Here is a 22,194-nt window from a genome sequence, read left to right as displayed (position 1 = left end):
TATTATGAAACTGTGGACAAAATGTATCAGACTTCAACAGGAAACAGATTTGAAAAAATTAATCCTACATGTAATGTTTTGTTCTTTAACAAAATATTAAAGAAAAATAATGACAAATAAAACTTCCTAATCAAATGAGTGTTTAGGATATAAAATTTGCAGTATTTTAATATATTATACTCCTTTCAGTATGCAGAGATCATAAATGCCTATGAATACCAGATGAAATTTAAAATTCAGACTTTAAATATTAGGGAAAGTGGTTACTGAGAAGATCTTACTTGGGTGACTTGGAGCATTCTGTATTCAAACTTTACATAAAACTTGTGTAGTTTCACATTATCTGGTATGTCTAGATGTTTTGATATGTTGTCACATTCAAGTAACAGGTTTCATTCTTAAAGCTGGGTCATTTTTTTAAGATCTCAAATAGAATACAATTTCCAAATAAAAAGTTTTACCAGTATTTTACCTCACCTGTGTGAATGATCGCACCAAATATGTGAATTACTTGACTGAAACCGCTTTGGGCTCTAACATATTTCTTTCTGGATAGATGCTTTACTATAATTAATAAATTAATATATTATTTCTTAAATGCAAGGTTTAGAAAAATGGTCCTGTTTCAATGTGTACTATAGGGAACTTTTTCCCCCTTCCATCTAGAATATGATTTTAACATGTTTTCATTTGGAAACTGGCCCTGAAGCATGCATTTCATGGAGAAGAAGAACTTTGTTTCATTGCTATTCTTAGTGTTCTTTTTGTGTTCTTTCTAGCACAATGTCCAGCAAATGAAATCCGTACAGAATCATCAGGAGTAATCCTCAGTCCAGGTTATCCAGGCACCTACCCCAACTCTCAGACATGTTCTTGGACTATTAAGGTTGAGCCAGGATATAACATCTCCATTTTTGTAGAAATGTTTCAAAGTGAAAAGCAATTTGATGAGCTGGAGGTATTTGATGGTAAGAAAGATTTAAATTCTATCCTATTACACAAGAACAAATAGTGGGTGTAGTGGGTCTTGATTTGAAATTGTTGGGTTCATAACACAGTGATCTCTGAAAATTAAACAATAATTCAGAATTCCTATTACTTTTGCCTTAAATCTAAATCTATTATCCAGTGAAAGTTTTATAGATGTATTCAAGACAGAGAAGATTTTGAATTTTCTTAGGTATTGTTACAGAGGAGCAGTAACAACTGCAGTTTCCCTAGGAAAGTCACAGAGTTTTCTCTTTCCTGGGAAATGTATGGAGGTGTCTGAAAAGAGAAGTTAACATGCTGGTCCATAATGGTTCATTTCTGCTGAAGAAGTATTTTTTGAGTTTTTATTACATTTCTCCAAATGAATAAAATTATTTAGTCTTAATACTGAAATTTGAGTTCAAAACCCCTGTTTTCTCCATAGCATAGCAGACCAGTGTTGTTCACTGTTTGAAGATACCACTGTTGAAGTGTTCATCTGTTTTGGGACAAAGAGAGAAAAATGTTTTGTCAATTCTAAAAGAGCCCTACTTAATTCTTATTTTCTACTTCATTCTGAACTTATTATGACTTAATATGTTCTCATTGATTGACAAGGATAACTAGTCTCTGATTTTCTTAAATACTTTTTTATTCTTTTAGAGACCATTATCATAGCTTTCTTCATTAACTTAGAATATATGATAATTGTGATAGAAATTATTCTATCATATATTCACTATGGGAGTTTCAGAGCATGAAAAATTATTAAAAGGTCATATATTTTGAAGTATCTTGTTTTAAATAATCTTCTGACAGATTAGATTTTAATGTCCAAATTACTATATTTTTTCACTTTTTGGTAGAAACATCCTTTAAAAATCACAATATTTTTGATGCTTTTAAAAATGCCTTATCATAGCATATTTTTTTCTTCATAACATGTATGCTGGTCCATGTCAGGTTAGTGCAGAAAACAGTCTGCAAAAAATCTATTAAGACTAGCTTTTCCTCTATTCCGTTTTATATCAAAGGCAATATGGAAGGTTACTGGAACTTTTCTAGTGGTCCGATAACTTTGTTTTCTTTTGAAACTTTCTGTTGAAACAGCATAATTTTCCTGAGGTATATTTTTCTTTTCTTTCCTGGGAATTTAAATGTAATGAAACCAGATTATCAATAATAGATCTGAGAGAAGAACTAATGCCATTCCTACATTTTTAAGCACTTTAATTTCATGGCATGAAATAATATTCTTACAAATTCATCTCTACTGAAGCTCTGCTGAAGTAATTTTTTCTACCACCTACCAGCAACCTTAAGTGAAAAAGATAATGGCATATTTTTAACCTCTCAACTATAATGTCATGTGGAGATTCCTGAGCTAGCTCTCAACAAGTTGATATTCAGATATGGCCCATTTCAGCGCCTTGCAGAGATACTTGCTTGTGTCTCTGTGGTCACATTAGCAATGTTCCTTGCTAGACTAATTAGTTACACATCTCAGCATGAGTTTTTGGGGGCAGAAGACAATGCTGATGTGGCTATACTGCTTCCAGTGATGGCTAAAACTTAGACTCAAATGTTGCTGCATTTTGCAAAAAATATATGTCATATTGTATGGCCTTGTGTGGTCCAAAACAGTGTATTTCATCTAGTTTAGTAGAACTGCACTGACCTGTCTCTAACAGGTAAAGATACATCATCAGACTTTATGCAGAAACTGTATAAAGATTTGCATGATGAATATTTAGGGAACTAGTGTTGCTAAGGCACTTATGTCTGATTGCTTTATAAGGCAGCTTTGGAATGGAAAGCACAGCAAGGACTACACCTACCTGACTGCACAGGTATCTGACTGTACATTATGGTGCTTCAGCAGCTGGATGATGATCAGGGTGGGCAGCAAGTCAGTAAAATCACCCTAGTCAAGTGGGAGCAACAAGCTCATTAGCCATTCCCGCTTAGCTGTCATACCCTTAGAAAACCCTCTCTGGATTCTAAACCAGAGAAGCCATAAATGTTACATGAACATAATTATTAAAGTATTTTGAACTTAAAAATATTTCATTTGAGTATTTAGACTGAATAGCATTAATTTAATACAGAAAGTTTTTTCTCTCTGAAAGAAACCAAAACTAATCTATCACTGAAAGTAGAAAGAAATGCCAACTTTTATCTAATATTCAAGAGAATACTATATGAAAGATCACCACATCAGAAATTGAGTGTGTTTAGTGTTTCCTTATATAGACAAACTCTGAAATAATAATTAAATAAATGTCAGATTCAAGAACAGTGGAGTCATGCTGCTGACCTTCCAGAACACCATGTGAAGAGCTGACTGTTAGGTAAGGTACAGAAACTGAAACTCAACTCCAGGAAAAAACAAAGCAAAACTAAAATACATTGAATCAATTCTCTGATCTCCTAATGATTAAAAAATGTAGTGTGGCATATGGTGCTGCAAAATAATTTCTTGATCACTAATAAGGATTCTCATCTTATTGTAGGTAATAGGTCTTTCTTTGTAGAAGTCCAGTTTTTAGTCCCTTGGGAATTTTAAAAGAACATTTACATTCCAAACTGTAACAAGGGAATATATTAAACAGATTTACAAAATCCTAAGTGAATCACAAAGTAACTGAGTCAAATGCCAAGTTCTAAATAATTTTTTCAAGCAAAAATAGGAATTGACCTTAACATTCCTTATCATTTATCCTACACTGTAATCATCAAACACTGACTCTGCAATATGATAAATAAACAAGTCATGAAGCATTTTTATGAGGGTATGATGAGCAACGTGTGCCTAAAACAATGCTTATTTGTTCTTATTTTGTATATGCATTTATTATTTAGAATTTTTTTTAGTAATACTAACTTATTTGTAGTATTGTCATTAGGGTGACTGAAATGCAGTTCCTAAGAACTGGGAAGTAATTTTACTGTTTATATTTTTGTGGCTTCCATAGCCTCCCTTTTGTACCTGAAATGTCCCAGGCAGAAATGACACTTTTTTTTTAATTGAACTGGATGGGGCTGATAACAATTTTCAATTGTATTTCAGTGTCAGGTATTATTTGATTCAGTTTTATTTTTCTATTTTCATGTAATATGATCAGGCTGTAGCTGCTCAAACTCAGCAAAAAAATGAATGAAGCTCTTTATTTGTAATAGCAACTCTGACCAAGATAAGGTTAGTTGACATAGTTTTCTTAAACTTGAAAGACCATGGAGCAAAGGACATGATGAGCATGTGGGAGTGCTTCAGCTGAAGAAAATATAACCTTCATATGGAGGAAAAAAAAATCCATTTATTGTTTCAGAAAGCTTCCAGCTGGAGATTGGATTGATACATGGATTTTTTTGTTTTCTTGTATATATGTTATATAAATAGTCTTAAAATCACTATCTGTGCCTCTAGAGTTTTATTCTGGTGAAGACATTGGTTTAGGGCCAGGACACAGTTTTTCAGCATCTTGTATTTACAATAAATGAACACTACACTAAAATTAAACTATAATAAACATATTAATTAACAGAACTGAGTCCTAGTGAAGCATGCAAATTCATAGCACTTGTACATATGTGTATTCCCAGTGAAACTGTGGTGGTCTTACATGTGATGGAGCTTTTTTTAGCTACTATGTTCATTATGTAATATGGTGGTGTTTAAATGGTACAAGATGTACAATATCAAAGAATGTTTGCTATCACTCACTAATTAGAAAAGAGATTAAATAAATCATTATTTAAATGGGCAAGGAGCTGACACAGACCCTCATTCAGTGTATTTGTGTCAAATAGAAATGAACACCTTTTTTTTTTTTAAACCACTACTTTTTTCAGTCTTTATGGAGAAATCACTAATTGCTTTATATTTCCATCTCTTTGTACCTAGATTTTTTTATTTATGTACAAACAAATGGAAATATAAAGCAATTATAGTGCTCTCTAGTGAAAACCTAAAACCAGATGGACAGTTTAAATTGAGATCTGTTAGTTATTTCTCTGAGAAGGATGTGTCTGGCTATTTCCTATTCTACCATGTTCACATTCACAGTTCAGTTACAATATTGAAATAATTACTTAAATTCATAGTACTTTAAAACTTCAGTAGTTTATTTGTTCATCTCTGAAGGTTCTTCTGGGCAAAGCCCTTTACTGGTTGCTTTGAGTGGAAATCATACTGGGCAATTGAACTTCACAAGCAAAATGAATCAGCTGTATCTCCGCTGGTCAACTGATCATGCAACCAGCAAGAAAGGATTCAAGATCCGTTACTCAGGTAACTATTTGTCCTTTCTCATAAATTATATTTTGTGGATATATTGTGTTGCTTCTCTGAAGATAATATTTTATAATGTTTATTTTAAGGATGTGAAATCATTCTGTTTTGAGTTAAGCACAGAACTTTTTTTTCCCCAGTGTACCAGAGATCTCCAGATAAATCCTTTTCCAAATAGTACTCCTCTCTGCACCTGTTCTCTTGTCTTATCAGATCCAGAGAGAGGTCTTTGAAATGTAATGGTAGGGATAACATTTAGACTTTCATGGAAGTACTTATAAGTGAGAATTTTTGATCCTCAATAGCTGTGAAGTACTTCAGCCGCAATTCAGTATACAATTATTAAGTTTGCAATTTCCTAGAGTTACAGTTCACAGCCCTCATTATTATGTTTTTTTTTCATGCACAAATAAATCAAAAACTGGGGGGAAATAAATCCCTCATTTCTTCAACAGGCTGCACATTAATCTTTCAACATGAAAATATGTAAGTAGTTCTACCTAACTAGTGCCAAAATTATTTCCCATATTAATAATAAATATCAAGAAGAAACATATTGCAGTACTGGATTATGTGCTATGTGTAGACATATTGACCCTTACTCAGTTTGCAGCCTGTTTATGATGTTTCCACATGTGCATCTACAGACACATTGCTACTAAAAGGCTTGGCAAGGGATCATTTTAATGATGTGAATAGTATGTGTAGAGAGAGAAAGGTGATAATTGCTGTCATTAACATTTGCTTCTCCTGTGTTTGGACTTGATTAGCAATGTAAAGGTTCTGTGTGTTAATTTTGATGGCTAATAATTGTCAATATAAATTAAGTAGAGAAAGGAATACTAAGAAAGTTTTAGTAGAACATTTCATGAAGTACTGGGTATTTCCCATTTAGTCATGATAAATGTTCTTAGGGAGAGTTTTTGGGAAGCTCACTCCTTTTTTTGTACTATCCATGCTCGCCTGTCTAATTTCCAGAAAGTTTCTCTTGTTACTGAAACATAAGATCAGGGTTCAGCTCAGAGCATAATTATGATTGTTTTGGGGATTTAAGAACTAAGCAGAAACTCTTAGTAGTCAGGGGAAAAAAAATCACTAAAAGCATCATCTTCACCTGCACCTCTGGATAATTACTACAGACAAACTGAAGCTGAGGGATGGGGAAAGGAAAATTTTTTCAAGCATACTGGAGATTAATATAGGTTTTCATAGTAAAAAAGCAATTGCAGGATTTAATAGATTGAGAATGTGCAAGAGGGAACAAGGAGAACCTGTCACATTGTAGCCCTCAAATGTGTGGCACTGAAAGGAGTGGGCTTTCATCCATTAATTCAAAGTGAGGAAGCAATATCAGGGTTACATGAATAGACTTCATGTGAAGATGTTGGCTTGTAAGTATCAAATTATTAAAAAGTCTGATTTTTGAGGAATGGTAAAATATTTTGTACCTTTGCATGTACCTAAAACATATTTTGCAGTACTGAAAAAGTGGTCTGCAATTGCTAGGCTCAATTCATCAATTATTTTGGCAATAGCTATGACTAACAATAAAACTGGGGGACTGGAAGCAGATATGCTCTAGTCCTTATGGCTGTGTTTTAGGAGCAAACAACAGTTTAGCTTTTTCCGCTTCACTAACAGTTAGTGTCTGCATTTTTCTCTAAACTTCTGTCCATTTTACATGAGATTCAATGGAAATAATCAGCATGAAAGAGGAGTAACAGTGAGTGGCAGCATAAACAATTGGATTTGAATCCTAATGAGGGAGAGCAACATCATGAAAGAAGGAAAAATACAAGATCCCAAAAAGGCTATTGATACTGTGGCAGCTGTGACTGAGCCAGCAGGCTTCCTCATGATGAAGATCCTATTGAAATGAATTACTGACCTCCCATAACCTTTCCCGGTTTCTCCAGCTATGCCTGTGCAAAAAATTTTGTAAATTGTCAGTTTGTCACAGCTAGATTTCACTTGTAGTTACAAATTTTATTCACCATTAAAAAGTGCTAAAGGCTTTTATGGGAATGCTTAATATTTTCTTTAGCATGCAAGCTTAATTGTGTAAGCTATTTGCTTAATATTATGTTCACTATCATGTGGTATAGGACTTTTTGCTAAATCTCAGTGGAAAAAAGCTGCAATTCTTTTAAGGGCTTTGATATACAGACACTAGCTTAGATTTTAGTCTAAAATTTAGTCTACATTTCCTAACTGCACTAACACCTAGATATTAAATTATCTCTTTCTTAATCTATGGAGTATCTGTATAGCATCCCTCAATAATATATAACCCTGCATACACATTCTTACCCAAGAAAGCTAGGGGGAAACATAACTAAGAAGTAGATGTTTTGTTTTTTTCTAATTATTGGTAAAAGGAATTATTGGTGCTATCTGCTGTAGGCACAAGGACTTGGAAACCAGATGGGAACTTAATTTGTTACTTTTCAAATTGACATTGCCATTATAACATTTACAGGCTTTTGTTTAACTTTTGGTTATTCATTCACAAGTAAGTAAGTCCAGTGTTTACTTAGCTAATTTGTAATTTCTTGCCAATAGCACTATTTTTCCTTTTTCCTCAGGTTTAAGTAGCCAGGTTTTTATAGCAGGGCGGCTACAAGTACAGCTTCTGTAGAGAAGCTGCTAGAAGCTTCTACCATGTCCAAAAGAACCAGGTCCAGCTGGCCATGGATAGTCGTAGTGCGTCTGCAATAACACACATTAAATAATCAGCAGCAGCTAGGAGTGAGAATATGAGTGAGAACTCTGCAGAAACCATGGCTGGTGATGGTGGAGGGCGAGGAGGTGCTCCAGGCACCAAAGCTGAGTTTTCTTGAAGTCTGTATTGCTCTCTAACCCTAGCATACCACTAAGGCCCACCCAGCTGCCTGCTCATTCCCCCCACAGCAAGATACAGGATGGAGCAGAGAATCAGAAGAATAAAAATGAGAAAACTTGTGGGATGAGATAAACAGGTAAAGTTTAATAGGTAGAACAAAAGCTGCACATGCAATCAAATCAAAATAAGGAATTAATTCACCACTTCCCATTGACAGGTGTTCAGCTACCTCCAGGGGAGCAAGGCTCCACCAGTCTTAATGGCGATTTAAACATAACTTGCAACATTGGCCCTTCCTTATTCTCACAGCTTATATTTTTAAGCATGACACCATATCTTACAGACTATTTCTTTGGTCAGTTGGGGTTAGCTGTCCCATCTTTGTCCCCTCCAAAATCCCTAGGCATACCCAGCCTCTTTGCTAGTGGGATGGTGTGAGAAGCAGAAAGGCCTTGACTCAGTGTAAGCCTTGCTCAACAGTGACATCCCTGTATTATCAACACTGTTTTCATCAGAAGTCCACAACACAGCCTCATATTAGAACCTTTGAAGAAAATGAACTCTATCCTAGACAAACCAGCGTACCTGGGAAAAGAGGAGAGAAAGGAGAGGGCAGCCAGAGCAGAGGCTTTTCACAATTTGGTTTGTATCTCATTATCTTACTCTGATCTGATTGGTAAAAAATTAAATTAATTTCCCCAAATCAAGTCTGTTTTGCCTGTGACAGTAACAGCTGGATGATGTCTCCCTGTCCCTGTCTAATCCCACAAACCTTTTGTTATATTTTCTCTCCCCTGTACAGCTGAGAAGGGGATCAATTCTGCAGCTTTGGTGTTCATCCAGCCAGGGGCAACCCAGCATACTAGTATTATGTTCTTTTAACCTCATATGTAATTGCAAGAAGCTTAGATCTTCCTCATTCTTTTCTTGTTATTTTTAAGCTTTGGACATGTTAAACAAATATTCCTAGTCCCTCTCTACTTCAGTTTAAAATAAAAGAATATTGATTAGTTTGTCTTTACATTTTCCAGTAGATAGTTAGAAATGACAAGAGAACTGTGTGAAGTTCATCAGAGTCTGTATAATTATTACTTCTGCAATTTGTAAACTTTTAGGTAGTGATTTGTACAGTGGGAAGGTCACAGCGAAGGTTTATACAGTACTGTGAATCACAAAAAATATTCAGGATGATTTATAAATGTTGAACCACCAGTAAGAACAGCTGTCATATAAATAGCAGATTATTTAGTTATATGTTTAGTTTACAGACATTCACAATTGTATCACTAAAGAGAGAATAGGCTTTTGCAAATTTATCTTGTCTTTTTATATTGTTTAATTGTTAGATTTAAAACCAAATGCAAAAGAAAAAGAACGACAGCTTGATCCCTTTTTATTACTTGATTATTGTTCTCCATTTTGATCATGTACATTTTAAAGTGAAAAGTTACATATGGAATGGATAGATTTCCATTAATTAAGGAAATGGTCTAGTAGTCAGAAAAGATATATTTTGTTTTCTTATGTGTCCTAACCTACTTACTTTAGACAGTGGCCAATTTCTTATCTATAAAGTGAGTATGACAGTAGCCTTCTACTATAGTGGATATTTATAGAATAGCAGCACAAAGAGATAAGATTCTGCAGTAATATGAGAAAGACAATGAAGTATCCAAAAAGAAAAGTTAAAAGGAAGGAATATACTGAAGTGTATTTTTTTTTATTTCTCAACATAAAGTCTAGCATGTAAGAAAACAAATCACTGTGGTATCTGAAGAAATTTTTTTTTTCATTTATTTATAATTTCAAACATAATGCTGTTTCTGTGAATACTTACAAATATCTTCTTCATATTAGTTTTTCTGACTACTAATCAAGGATACTGCTGGAAAATCAAGTCCTTTGCCAAGATTAATTGTTTGATAAAATTTTGTAGATTTCCTGTGGAGAGTGAGTTTTACAAAATCATCTGGGAGGGTTGGACATGAAATTTAAAAGAATTTTAATTTTTAATTGAGAGTCATTTAATTGAACTTGCCTGAGGCAGAGTGTCTCAAACAGCAAAAACAACCCCTCAGCATAAATATTTAAGCATTCCAGCTATTAAGAGAATATGCTTTGTTAAAGGAAGAGTGTGGTCTTGCAAATGCAAGATCAGTGGCTTTTAGGTGTTGCTGTCCACACATCCATTGTCTAGTGATATGTGCTTTAGCTGGCAGCTATTATCCTGTTGATATTCAGTGGCAAATTACAGAAGTTCTGATGTTAAGTGAGCTGAATGTTTTGATTATAAGTGAGCTGAAAATGTTCAGTATATTGCCTTAGAAAATAAACTGTTATCTAAGAGATCTTGAAAGAATGTGGACAATATGTCATCTGGAAAAGTAAATTAAATCTATAACTGTAAAGTTGCTTCAGTCACTGGAACGGTCATGGAAGTTTATCACATTTTGTGGTAAAACATTGTAATTCCTACATGAGAGCTCTCCTGTGTGATTACACCTATTTCAGCTAAACCTCATGAAATTCCAGGACAGATTCCTCCAGAAACTGCCTGGGAGAAAACCAGCATTTTATCACAGTAGTCCTTGACACAAGGCTGCAGTATTTTATGAGTGCACTGTATGGATTTCTGCTTAAGCTCAAAATTTTCACTCACCTTACAGTCCCTGTAGTTTTCAGTCTGGCATTCTTCAAACATTTGCTTACACTTAGGTCTTCAGACATTTATTTATTGCTTTGTGTGTGATTCTTCTGTTAATATGTCAGTTCCTGATCATAGAAGTTATGTGTGCTTCATCCTGGGCTCTGAAGGGAGTTCAGTTTCAAGAACAGATTAAAGATTACTGAAATATAGACTAAGAAGGGAATGGTGTGTATTCTTATCACTAATCTTTTACTTATCAACAAGTGTAATTTTCAGAGTTGTAAAATAAAAATACATCTTCAGAATTTTTAGATAGTTTGCTTAAAATGCTTTTCTTCTTCTCATGCTTCTCATTTCTTCTATAGTTTAGATATATTGTTTTGAGTATCAGGCTTTTCTATACATATCATGCTGTCTTGGCAGTACAAAGTACTATTGCTTTAGTAGGACTTTTACATGGTTGTGGATTACAGGCACAGTTTGCCTGTAACCTTGTTGATAGCTTCTGACTTGCTACCAGCCTACTACTACTACTACTTTGAAATGTCATTAATAAGAATTTATATAAGAGTGGAAGATGGATCTGATCTAGATTAAATAAACGTTTTAAACATAAGTTATCCAAACATATATGGTTTACATCACAAAATGCATGTTATGTTTGTCAGAAACACTCTTAACAGTCATGAAAATGTGAAGTTTGGTACTCTGGGAGCACAGCCCATTTCTGATACATGGGAACTTTTCTGTACTGCTATCTAGTGAACATTTCATTCTACATCAAGGAATCCACCTCACTTCATGTAGTTTCATTCATCATACCTTTTTTGTCCCAAACTTTATACCCATTATGGTCAAAATATCTCTACCAAGACAGTCTAGCTGTGCTCCTCAGCCCTTCTTTCTCATCTCTACACTTTTTCCACCCCTCCCTACTGCCGTGTCCCTGCCCCAGGCCCCTGTCCCAGATATCCTCAGCCCTGGCTAGCTCTCCTGCGGGGCGAGTAGGGCGAGTGGAAGCACGCTCCGCTGTACCCGGCTGGGCTTTGGAGAGTGCTTGGTGGGTCCTGATTCCAACGGCAAGGAAATGAGGAGAGGCACTTGTTGGGGGCAAAAATCCGATGTTTATTGAGGTCCTGAGGATCCAACAGCACCGGAGGGGGCCAGCCAACAAGAGCCACTGAGGGGTGCTGGCAACAGGTTCCATAGGGAGAGGGAGGGGGCCGATCACCAGTGGGGAACAGACAGGAGTGACTCTGTGGGGATTGACATCTGGGGCATCCAGTGAGGGATGGACAGGGGAGGGGTCCCAGGACCTCATCCAATCACTCGGTGCCCTGGATGGAAGTTTCCAGAGGTAGGGGAAGGGGCACAGAGTGACAGACAAAGCACCTGGGAGGGGACAGGGAACTGGCTTGGCATTTTCTAGGGAAACTGACACTTGGGGAAAGGCGGGAAAACTCAGGGAGAAACCAATACAGTATGGGGGTACACTGGAGCAAACCATGACAGAATAAAGATGTAATAAAACATATAAAACCACAACTCCACACCCTACAAATCACAGTCTACTTTTAGTGGTAGAAAACATAAGGTTTTTCTTTATCCAGCTTTTATCTACCTTTCATTCCCATCTAACCTAGCATCTTAATTTCTCTTCCTCTTTACAAAGACTCCTCTACTTTGTTATCCTCCTCTTTCCTTGCTTCTGTCTCTGATCTTCTCTTTCTTTCTCTCCTACGAGTCAAGTTCATTTGATTTCATAATCTTGAACTATATTTTATTCTGAGCACAATCTCAGCCTCTGATTCATCAATCCTTTTGGTGCCACTACTAATGGCTAACAAAGTACTTCTATTTCTTTCATTTTCATCACTTTCTCCTGGTCTCCAGTCCCTACATTCCTGTTTCTCATCTCTATGTACAATCTGTCATGGCTACTCTTCCCCATGGCTCTTAAATCAGCACCTTTGTCTCAAATATTATTTTTCTCCTTTCTCCAGTTATCACCTCCCTACCCTGTCAAACACATCTCTTAATTTTATATTCACACTTTAAAGTCTGCCTTTAACACTCACAATGGCAGATGACCACAAAGCTTTACCAAGGCATCTCAGTTCCCAGATCTCCTCTTCCCTATTTCTTACAGGTCCATGAAACCACTACCACTCACTCACATTGGGTTGTCAGGAAAAGTAAGCAAGCATTAGTAACAGGAGGCTGAAGAGATGGCTGAAAGCAGAAAATATACAGGAGCCATCAGGGTATCTGGGGAAGGAGGATGTAGTTTTCTGTAGAATATCTGCAACAGTAAACTTTCAAAATTAAATATTTTCAAAGGAATATTGAAGTAAATTTGGAGTGATATTGCTATTTTTTCCTTCTTGTTTTCTTCTACAAATTTCTTAGTTCAAAAGAGGTTTTTTTTTTGTTTTTTTTTTTTTTTGACTCTTCTCTGAACACACTTGATTCACTGGAGAGCTTAAACCATGCTTTTGGGCTCAAGGAATTATTAATTATTGAGGTGTGGTTTGATTTAGTCAGTTGGTTTTATCAGTGATAGTTAGCCTTGTGCTCCCCAATTTGTCCCCTCACCGTTAGTTTGATTCAAGTTGTTTACCCCAAAAGTTCCTGCCACTTGGCTCCCCAGTCATCTGTCAATCTTCTCACCTCTCCCTGTTTTCTCCTTATTTGGTTCCATCAATCCAAGTTTGTTTATACCCTTTTGGCTGTCAATCCTGTACCACCCCCAGTTTCTTTGAGAAAGTTCTGTATCAGTCACCCCAGTTTAGCTTTTCTGTTTGTCCCATTTCCTTGTACCTATCCCTGTCACATTATCATAGGTTGTTGTGTCCCTCTCTGGTTTATCCCCATTGGGCAAGACAGGTTTGCACCCTGTCTGCCCACCCCCTATTTAAGTTGCTGCAATCTTTGATTTCTTTGGCATTTGTCACTGCACCCACCCAGAGGGCACCTTTCTTGCCCAGCTGGGGAAATAAAGGACTCTTTGGGCTGGCATACAGATGTCCTCTCTCATCCCTTCCCCTCCTCTCAGCATGCAGAGTTGCCCAAGCTGCACCCAGGAGCAGCTCTCGGCACCATCGGGGCAGAGGATTCTCCCTCGCGGCCTCACGCGGCTGTGCCAGCCAGACCCTTCCACCTGCCCGGGGCCCTGGCAGGAAACTGCCGCAAATTGTTACAACATAAGCAGAAACTATGACTGATAGATTTCACTTTTGGCTCCTGAGGAAATTTTCAGTATTTTGACATTATTCTGTGTAATTCAGCAGCCTGAATGTCCCATATTTCATGCCACTTTAAAGCTTCCATTTCTGGATTATTCTATATATTTATTGTTATAATCAGCCACAGCTAAAGCATGGCAATAAATACCCCGGCAATCAGAACATAAAGTTTAACCTGTTACACTAAAAATCTATTATGCGTTAAAAGCCCTATTCTTTTTTATCTAGCCAAGAATTTACTGTTAGAATAACAATGTTAACATTTTAATAAAAGAATTACTAGTCCAGATCAAATGGTTATAGGAGGAGATAGAAAAAAGAAGACATGAAAAGTACTATACAGAAAAACAGTATGGTTAGAATTTTTATACAGTATTGCTGGGCTACAGACAAATATTTTATGTCTAAAATTGCAGTACTGATGTAATAAATTTGAAGTTTTCTCTGAATTGCATATTTTATTTATGACTCACTATCTTTTCTTAAGGTCTAGGATATTTAAAATTAAATAAGACTTAAGAGGTTACTGGAGCTGATTTTAGAGGTCTTAATCTGCTTGTTTTATTGCTTATCTGCAATAACAATCTTATTTATTCTTCAATATGTTGAAAGGAAAATTATAGCCACATTTATTGTGGTTCTTTAAATGTCAAGTCCCCTTTTTAAAGAGTAATTAGATAATTAATGTAATTTAGGCAGGCAAGTTATTGTCACCATGCTTATAAAGGACACAGAACATGGCCCCGAACAATTATTTTACTGAACTATCTTGGCTTATTAATTTTCATTCTAGTTTTAATTTCTTCCTTTATGATTTAATGTGGTGGGTTTTTTTTCAGGTAATCCTCAAGTGAAAGAATGTACAGAAATAACATTTTGAGTATAAATAATGTTGCTTAATTGGGAACTATATAGTATAATTTCAACAGATAATATTTTTTGGTATCTTGAATGTTGTACTTAGCTTTCCTGCTTATGTTGGGTGTTATTACTTAGAAATATTGACTTTGATATACTGCATCTAAATCTAGACCTTTAAAGGAAGTGTTTCAGTTAGGAATATAATCAACTCTATGATTTCTGTCAATGAGCAAAAACATTCTTCTTTAGGTAGTAAGGTGCCAAAATATACATTAAAGATAAATATGTGAAAATAAAGCTAGATACTGAAAGCTGTATGCCCAAACCTGTAAATATGCAGTTGTGAAAATAAAACAAAACAACTGCTACTGGATAATTGTCTACAGAAGTGAAAATTAATATCACAATATAGCTAAGACACATTTCAGTATGATGGAGGGAGTATTCCAACAAGTCGTTGCAGTCTCAGTCTTATTGGTATTGACATTTAGTTCTCAGTGGAGCTCAACAGTGTCTTCCCTATGAAGAATGTTGGTAGGTTTATTTCAGTTGTGGATGTGCAGTCAGATTTATTTTCAGAAAGCCATGGTCCTGCCATACTGCTTCTGAAAAGGTAATCTCAGTAAGCTTGGCATGGTGCTTACCTGCTTCTAATACGCAGTGACTTGTACATCAGTATGGAGTCCAGATAATTTTTCATATTGCTTTTATCCAGTGATAAATGTTTGCATTCTACAGATTCATGTTCTAAATCTGCATATAGTGTGTCAAACTATGCTGTACTTCTGCTTCATCTGGGTTGAGTTCAGGTATCCATATTCCATCCATATGGACAGATACTGAAACCTTATTTTAAAAAATGGTCTTTATTACTCTCTTTTTGACACAAAAAAAATTTGTACTTCTTTTGCTTACTCAGCATATATGAAAAAAGATTCCATTTATATGTCACAGGTCCTTGAGGACCATGCTGGTCAGGAAAACCCCTCTGTAAAAAATATTAGTAGAGTAGTGATTAAAGTTAAGCAAGGTTACTTTCATTTCAAAACTCAAACAGGTGCATTCTGTCTTACTTCATATGTAGTGTAAATTAAACAGTTAAGAAGTTGCAGTCAGTTATGTTACATGCTTTTCCTAAAAATTAATATACTTGCCTATATCTCTGAGAGAACAGGTACAAAAAATTAACTGTATTTTAATCTGGAAAAAACACATCTGAAGAATCAGTGTACTGTTACTTGTCTTACAAATTTTTAACATATTTGGCAAAATGTTTAAACTTTGATGTACATGTCTAAGTGCACTGAAATTTTTAATAAAGCTGTTGACAATTGGTTTTGAATATTGTGTAGCTCCAAGAATAATTTTATGTTTATAGAGTTATCAGATTTGAAGTAGAATGTTTATTAAGTGTGAGCAAAGTTACTGAACATTCTATATGCTTCATGATTGTAGCTTCCTTATGTGCAGTAGTACAAACTGGTTTTGATTACAAATTTTGTTTTTGAACTTCATGATGTTATAGGTAGTCTGAATCTTCACTTAGGATTGCAAAAGTACTGTAAAGGTTTCAGTATTGATTTTAGTGGCATTCAAAGTTTGTACATGTTTATAAATAATCTTAATTTTGTACATTAACTGCATTTGATTTGTTTGTAGTAATGTCCATTTTTTGGTTTTTAGCTCCTTATTGCAGTTTAAACTCTAACTTGAGGAATGGTGGAATTATAAATAAAACCGGTGGTCCTGCTGGAAGCAAAGTACGCTATTATTGCAAACCTGGGTATAGAATGATTGGTCAGAATAACGCCACGTGCAGGCGCCACCAGAATGGCATGTACCAGTGGGATTCTCCTGTGCCTATCTGCCACGGTAAGATAATGCTGTCATCTTCAGCAGGCTTCTATAATTTCATTGTAAGGCTGTTTGACAAAACGAAGTACAGCATTGTCAATACCGCTGTATGCCAAGAGAGACACTGACATCATGACCTGATCCCAACACACACTGACTTGTGTATTTCAGGTGTGCAGGGTTGAAGTATTAAGAAGTTATTAAGAACTTATTTATGCAGTCAAATAGAGACCAACAGAAAAATATGTCTCCAGTATTTTTTTCTTTAGTAATGGACATACCTATAAATAGACCACAGGTCATGGTATTGTATTACAGAATATTTTAAAAATGTAGTAATTATAAGGGATTACTTTATTATTTTGGAAAATAACTTTATAATCAGTACTTTAAAAACGTAATTTTTAACTTTCATTCTTTTTGTTTGTTTGTTTTTTGGGTTTGTTTGTTTGTTTTTACTATCCTGAAGCTGAATCAGGGTCTACTCTAACATGTTACTCTTGTTAATACTCGTTACTGTTTGTCAAATGTACATCCCCATCCCTGGAAGGCCAGGTTGGATGGGCCTTTGAGCAGTCTGGTCTAGTGGAAGGCGTCCCTGCCCATGACAGGGGTTTGGAACCAGATGATCTTTAATGTACTTTCCAACCCAAACTAGTCTATGATTTTATGATAATATCAGCAACCTGGGGAAGAGAAAGAAGGATGAAAATTCTACCCATATATGGCCTATTCTAGCATGTGTCTGCTTCTAGTCCATTTATGGAATGAAATTATAGTAGCATTCATATTTAAGAACATGATTTATTAAAACTTGCATTTACTTGTTCTTAACTTTGTAAGATATTAACATTAATTTTTATGTCTTCTTCAAGAAAATATTTTGCTTGATGTACCATCACAGATGGTACAGATATTTCTAAAAAGACCATAAGATGGAAGTAAGAAAGTTTTATTTTGTAAATTACTTTAAAAAAAAATAAAAATACAGAGGCCAGATGACATTTGGCATGATGCTTAGTCTTCTGTTGAAGGTGTGCTATTTGCAAGAAAAGTAAAAAGCTGCAGAAATTTGGCTACAGTTTAATAACTTGGAGCAATGGGGTTCCTGTCTTTTATACAGAGTATTTGGTAGCTAAATATTTCTTTTGGATGAGTATTTTCTTGCTGAGAAAGGCCATGTGTGTATAACCCTACTAGTCCAGGGAGAAACTCAGACTGACAGTGTGCCACAAGCAGGACCTGTGTATCTGTGCTGCCAGAATATCTTCTAATCTCATACACCATCATATTGTATGATATAATGCCACATATATGCTGTATATGATTTGATACAGCATGTGATTCTGATCTTCCTGAAGGCCACTAAGTCATCTGTGTGTGATCTGGATGTGAGGTAAATTTAGGGACAAATGCTGCTTTTGGATTTGAACTGCATTTTAAGTGCTGCTTCTAGTGCTGGCATCAAAAATTCAGACACCAAAGAACCTGGAATAATTAATAGGCCTATAGCTTGGGATCAGCAAAGTGGAGGATAAAATTCTGTTCCAGATTAAAACAAATTTTTAAAATCTGTATATGGGATAAGGTTTTGATTCATTCACTTAAACATGGAAGTGTAGTGTCATGTTCAGTGTCCTGAGGTGTTTTATGTCTCCTCCATCCACTAGTAGAGAAAAGTGCAAACTCCTGTGTTATTGGCACTAGTCATGCAGGCTGTCTTGGAGGCCTAACATTCTCAGGTAGCTCTAGACAATGGGAAAAATAAAAACAATCCCCATCTGCCTAAATTATTCTATTTGGTCAGGTCAGTACTGTTGCTGAAACTTTGGGAGCTATTTTGGTGGCTAGTTGGCAGGTGTCTTTTTTCAAAAGACATTTTGGCATCTTAATCTGCACCTCAGTTACTTTAAGCGTGTGAGGATAGAGACAATATTCTGAGTGTACTTGTTAGACTGGGGGAGTTGGGGTCATAAATTTAAGGAGGCCCTATATTTTACTTTTCTCCAGAATTTAAAATCTTGTGATTCCTCAGCTGTGACAAATTCTATGCAAATGTATCCCTTAGCTTTCTACTGCTACTTCCACTATTGTTCAAATAGCAGAGTTCTGTAAAATGAAAATATGACCCAGCACATAAAAATTCTTATATAGTTATTTTTTTTTTCATAGTTTCTCTTTTCTGTTAGAGTCTAATATTAAGAGTTTTCTTTTACATTTTTTGTTTTTACATTTTATGTTCACAATGGTACTGAAGGTGTTTCAAATTTACCATTCTAACCCTGAAAATTATGTCCAAAATAATGAGGTTTCTGAATACAGAAAAAAGTTCTTTAAACAATTGAAGACAAAAGTCCCACTTTTGAGGACAAAATGCAATAATTCACAGAAAGGAGGAGGGAAAAAAGTACAAATGTGCAGGACCTAGTATAACATCCCAGGACTTGATAGTGGATAACTAAGGGTCGAAGAGCCTCAGAAAGTAATACATTCTGAACAGAACTTAAGAGAACTCAAGAAAGTTGTAAAATACTCAGGACACTGTGTCTGCCCTTTTTTTATCACTATGTGCAAGAAGGAGCTTTGAAATTTTAGCAATTTACCATGTTCACAAATACCTTTTTTCTTTAATTTTAAGCTGTATTTAGAATTTCATTAATATAAATGGCTGTAGGTATGTAGATTTCTGTAAACAATGGGAGAAAAGAATATTTGCAAGACAGATTGTTTAATCTTTTCTATAAATTCCTTATAAATGAAAGATTCCTCATTTTAATATACAACTTTACAACTCTGGCACAATAATTCCAACTTATATGTCTGAATGAGGCATATGTTTTTCAAAAAACTCTGAAATGGAAAGCATATTTAAAAATTTGTTTAGTACCTCTTATCAAAGCATTCTTTTTGAAAATTAATTAAAATACTGATTTGATCCAGCTCATGGATTTCATTATTGGATCTTTCTAAATCAAAATGTCTCTGATTAGTTGAGAAATTTCTGTAAAACCAGTTCTGCAGGGTTACATTTGTAAAGAATAACTTTAATTTGTAAGAATTAATTTTTGAAATCAAGTTTGATCATATTATCAAAAAGGGTAATTATTTTTTGCATATCTATTACAACATCTAATTTGAATATGAAAACATCTAATATGAGTTGATCTGATAGGGTCAGAAGATATTTTCAATTCATCTTGTCAAATGTAAAAGTTGTAATAATGTCCTGAATGCTGTATAAGAAACTTGACTCCTATCTAGGAAATTATAACTTACTGTTATTGCTTTTATTTCATTTGTAAATTGAAAAGAGAAACATAAGTCATGCTATATTCAAAAGAGATAAGGAGAGAAAATGACAATTGTATAATAACAGTAAGAGGCTGCTGAGAGGAAATAGTAAAGCCCCAGCAATGATACTGGCAACAACATTTGTTGATTAGCTCATGTATGGATTGCGATGCTGGGGGAGAATAGGAAGAGAAGACTGAGGCTGGGGATGAAGAGAAGACAAGAGAAAATATAAGAAAAGTTTGGCAAGAAAAGCAGTTTGAATGAAAAAGTGAAAGCAAGTTGTCAGGGTCAGTATGGCTCAGCAGTGAGCCATGGTACCAGTGAGAGTGCAACAGTCTCTTGCAGGCATGAGCAAATGCTTCTCTTTATCTCAACTGTTCTTCCTATACAGGACTCAGCTTTTGACTTTGTTCTGCCTGACTTTTCCCACTCATTCTTAAAAGAGCTAAAAATAATTTTAAGGAGCTTTGACAAACACTTGGCTGCTCTTCACCATTCAAGTTACTTCCTAGTAGGTTTATAAAAGAAAACTGGAGGTACTTACTATAAGGAAGTTCTGACCTGAATTGTAAGTACTTGGAAAGGCTCTATTTATGACAGAAGCATGATACAAGTTTAGGTGATGCCACCACTTCCTGCTTAAAATGCTGATTCCAGGTACTGTCATTATGCTTGCCTCTGTTCTTGAAGTCTATGGATGTACTGCTGAGCTAGAGATCTTTATACTTTTTGCTGTACTGAACAAAGATTATTCCAGAACCATGACTGTGTTCCATGTCTGCCCTGGGAGAGTGGGTTTGAAAACACCCATTTACAGTTTGCACAAGACCTATGACTCTGAGGCTACCAAACTGCTTCCTCTTAAAATCAGGTGGTTTGTGGTTTTGGGCATGGAATTAAACTTGGGCCTTTTACCTTTTTGTAAATGTTACTATGAAAAAATGTCCTTTTTAACATATAGTCTTAAAAATGTGAGGTAAGTAGCAAATTAAAAATACCAAATTCCAGCTATCTCTTATAAGCGAGTGACCATATTTCAAATATAAAACAATAAGTGTATTACTCTAGAGTAAAAAAATCGCAGAAATTTAAGGAGAAACCAGGTAGTTTAAAATCAATCTTTTAATAAGCTAAAATTAGTTTGAAAATGATTAAAATAATCTGTGTTCTTTCTTGATAGAGGAATTACAGCTAACCTTACATTAACAAGACCCTAAGTTAGGTTTTTCTTTTTTTTTTTTCCCTCCAGTGGAAAGTGTGAAATTTTAAGAGTTGGATTAAATTAGATCAAGATTGGCCAAGTATGATTTTGACTTGTGATAGGAGAATAGATGATCACTCATAGGGAGATTTTTATTTATACTCCCAATCTCATTTTCACTTCCTTTTTGATTTTTGTATGTATCCAAGTCTGAGAATTGTCAGCGCTCTCTCTAATGCTTCCAATTGGATATCATACACATAAGCCACTGAGCATGTTTTAATTTTGAATCCCACTTTTAGGGACTTCTGTTTCTAACTTCAATTTTTGGATATTTAAATGCCTTTTCCAGCACTATGTTCAATGCCAGAAACAAGTCACTCAATGATGAATGCTTGTGGATTAACTCTAGGGATTTTCCAGCATATGAAAATAAACTCAGTGTCTGCCTGTAATGCACTCCCCAGCTTCATTACTATATGCAATGAAATTGCATACTTTGAAGACAAATAATACGTATCTTACTGATATACAGGTGTATAGATACTTTAAAGTATTTCCATACACCTTAAATTTATTGGTTTTAATAAGAAATAAATGCAAGTATTATATGGAACGTGAAAGAGCAACTAAAACTACATTTCAGTTTCTAGATAAAAGGCTTTTCCCCTTGGATTGGAAGAAGTATACTTTTCCGGTGTGCAAGATAATAGATACAATTAAGGCTGACTTATATTTTTAACACTCTGAATGCACATCTCCCAGCTGGAACCTGTCAGTCTCATCTAACCACTGACCTAAGAAACATGCTTACAATTCCTCCAGTCAGAAGATTTTCTCACACAACTCTTAATTCTTTAACAATCTTGAAGCTGAGAGCTTCAAAATACTTGGTTGTGGCACAGTACTGTCATTGCTTCCACTGCCCAACAAAAAATATGCCATTTTAATCAGTTTAGTTCAGCTTACTTTAAATTCTAAAATACTTGC

General features: G+C 35.2%; 1 protein-coding gene across 3 annotated transcripts in view; it reads left to right on the top strand.

Moving 5' to 3' along the window:
- Nucleotides 1-22,194, top strand: part of CSMD1 (CUB and Sushi multiple domains 1) — a 1,051,612-nt gene that overhangs the window by 953,828 nt on the left and 75,590 nt on the right. For 2 of the 3 annotated variants that reach the window (XM_031504428.3, XM_085576363.1), the window contains 3 exons: nt 780-968; nt 5,114-5,260; nt 16,539-16,727. In XM_031504428.3, coding sequence (XP_031360288.2) covers nt 780-968; nt 5,114-5,260; nt 16,539-16,727 — 525 coding nt within the window. Of the gene's footprint in view, nt 1-779; nt 969-5,113; nt 5,261-16,514; nt 16,728-22,194 lie in introns of all 3 variants that reach the window. The other variant, XM_021551131.3, reaches the window with a different exon arrangement.

The sequence above is a fragment of the Lonchura striata genome, chromosome 3 (assembly GCF_050655825.1).
Source record: "Lonchura striata isolate lonStrDom1 chromosome 3, ASM5065582v1, whole genome shotgun sequence".
In the NCBI taxonomy this organism is placed as follows: Eukaryota; Metazoa; Chordata; class Aves; order Passeriformes; family Estrildidae; genus Lonchura; species Lonchura striata.
Note: the sequence above shows the minus strand (reverse complement) of the source record. Positions and strands in the feature narration are given on the sequence as shown.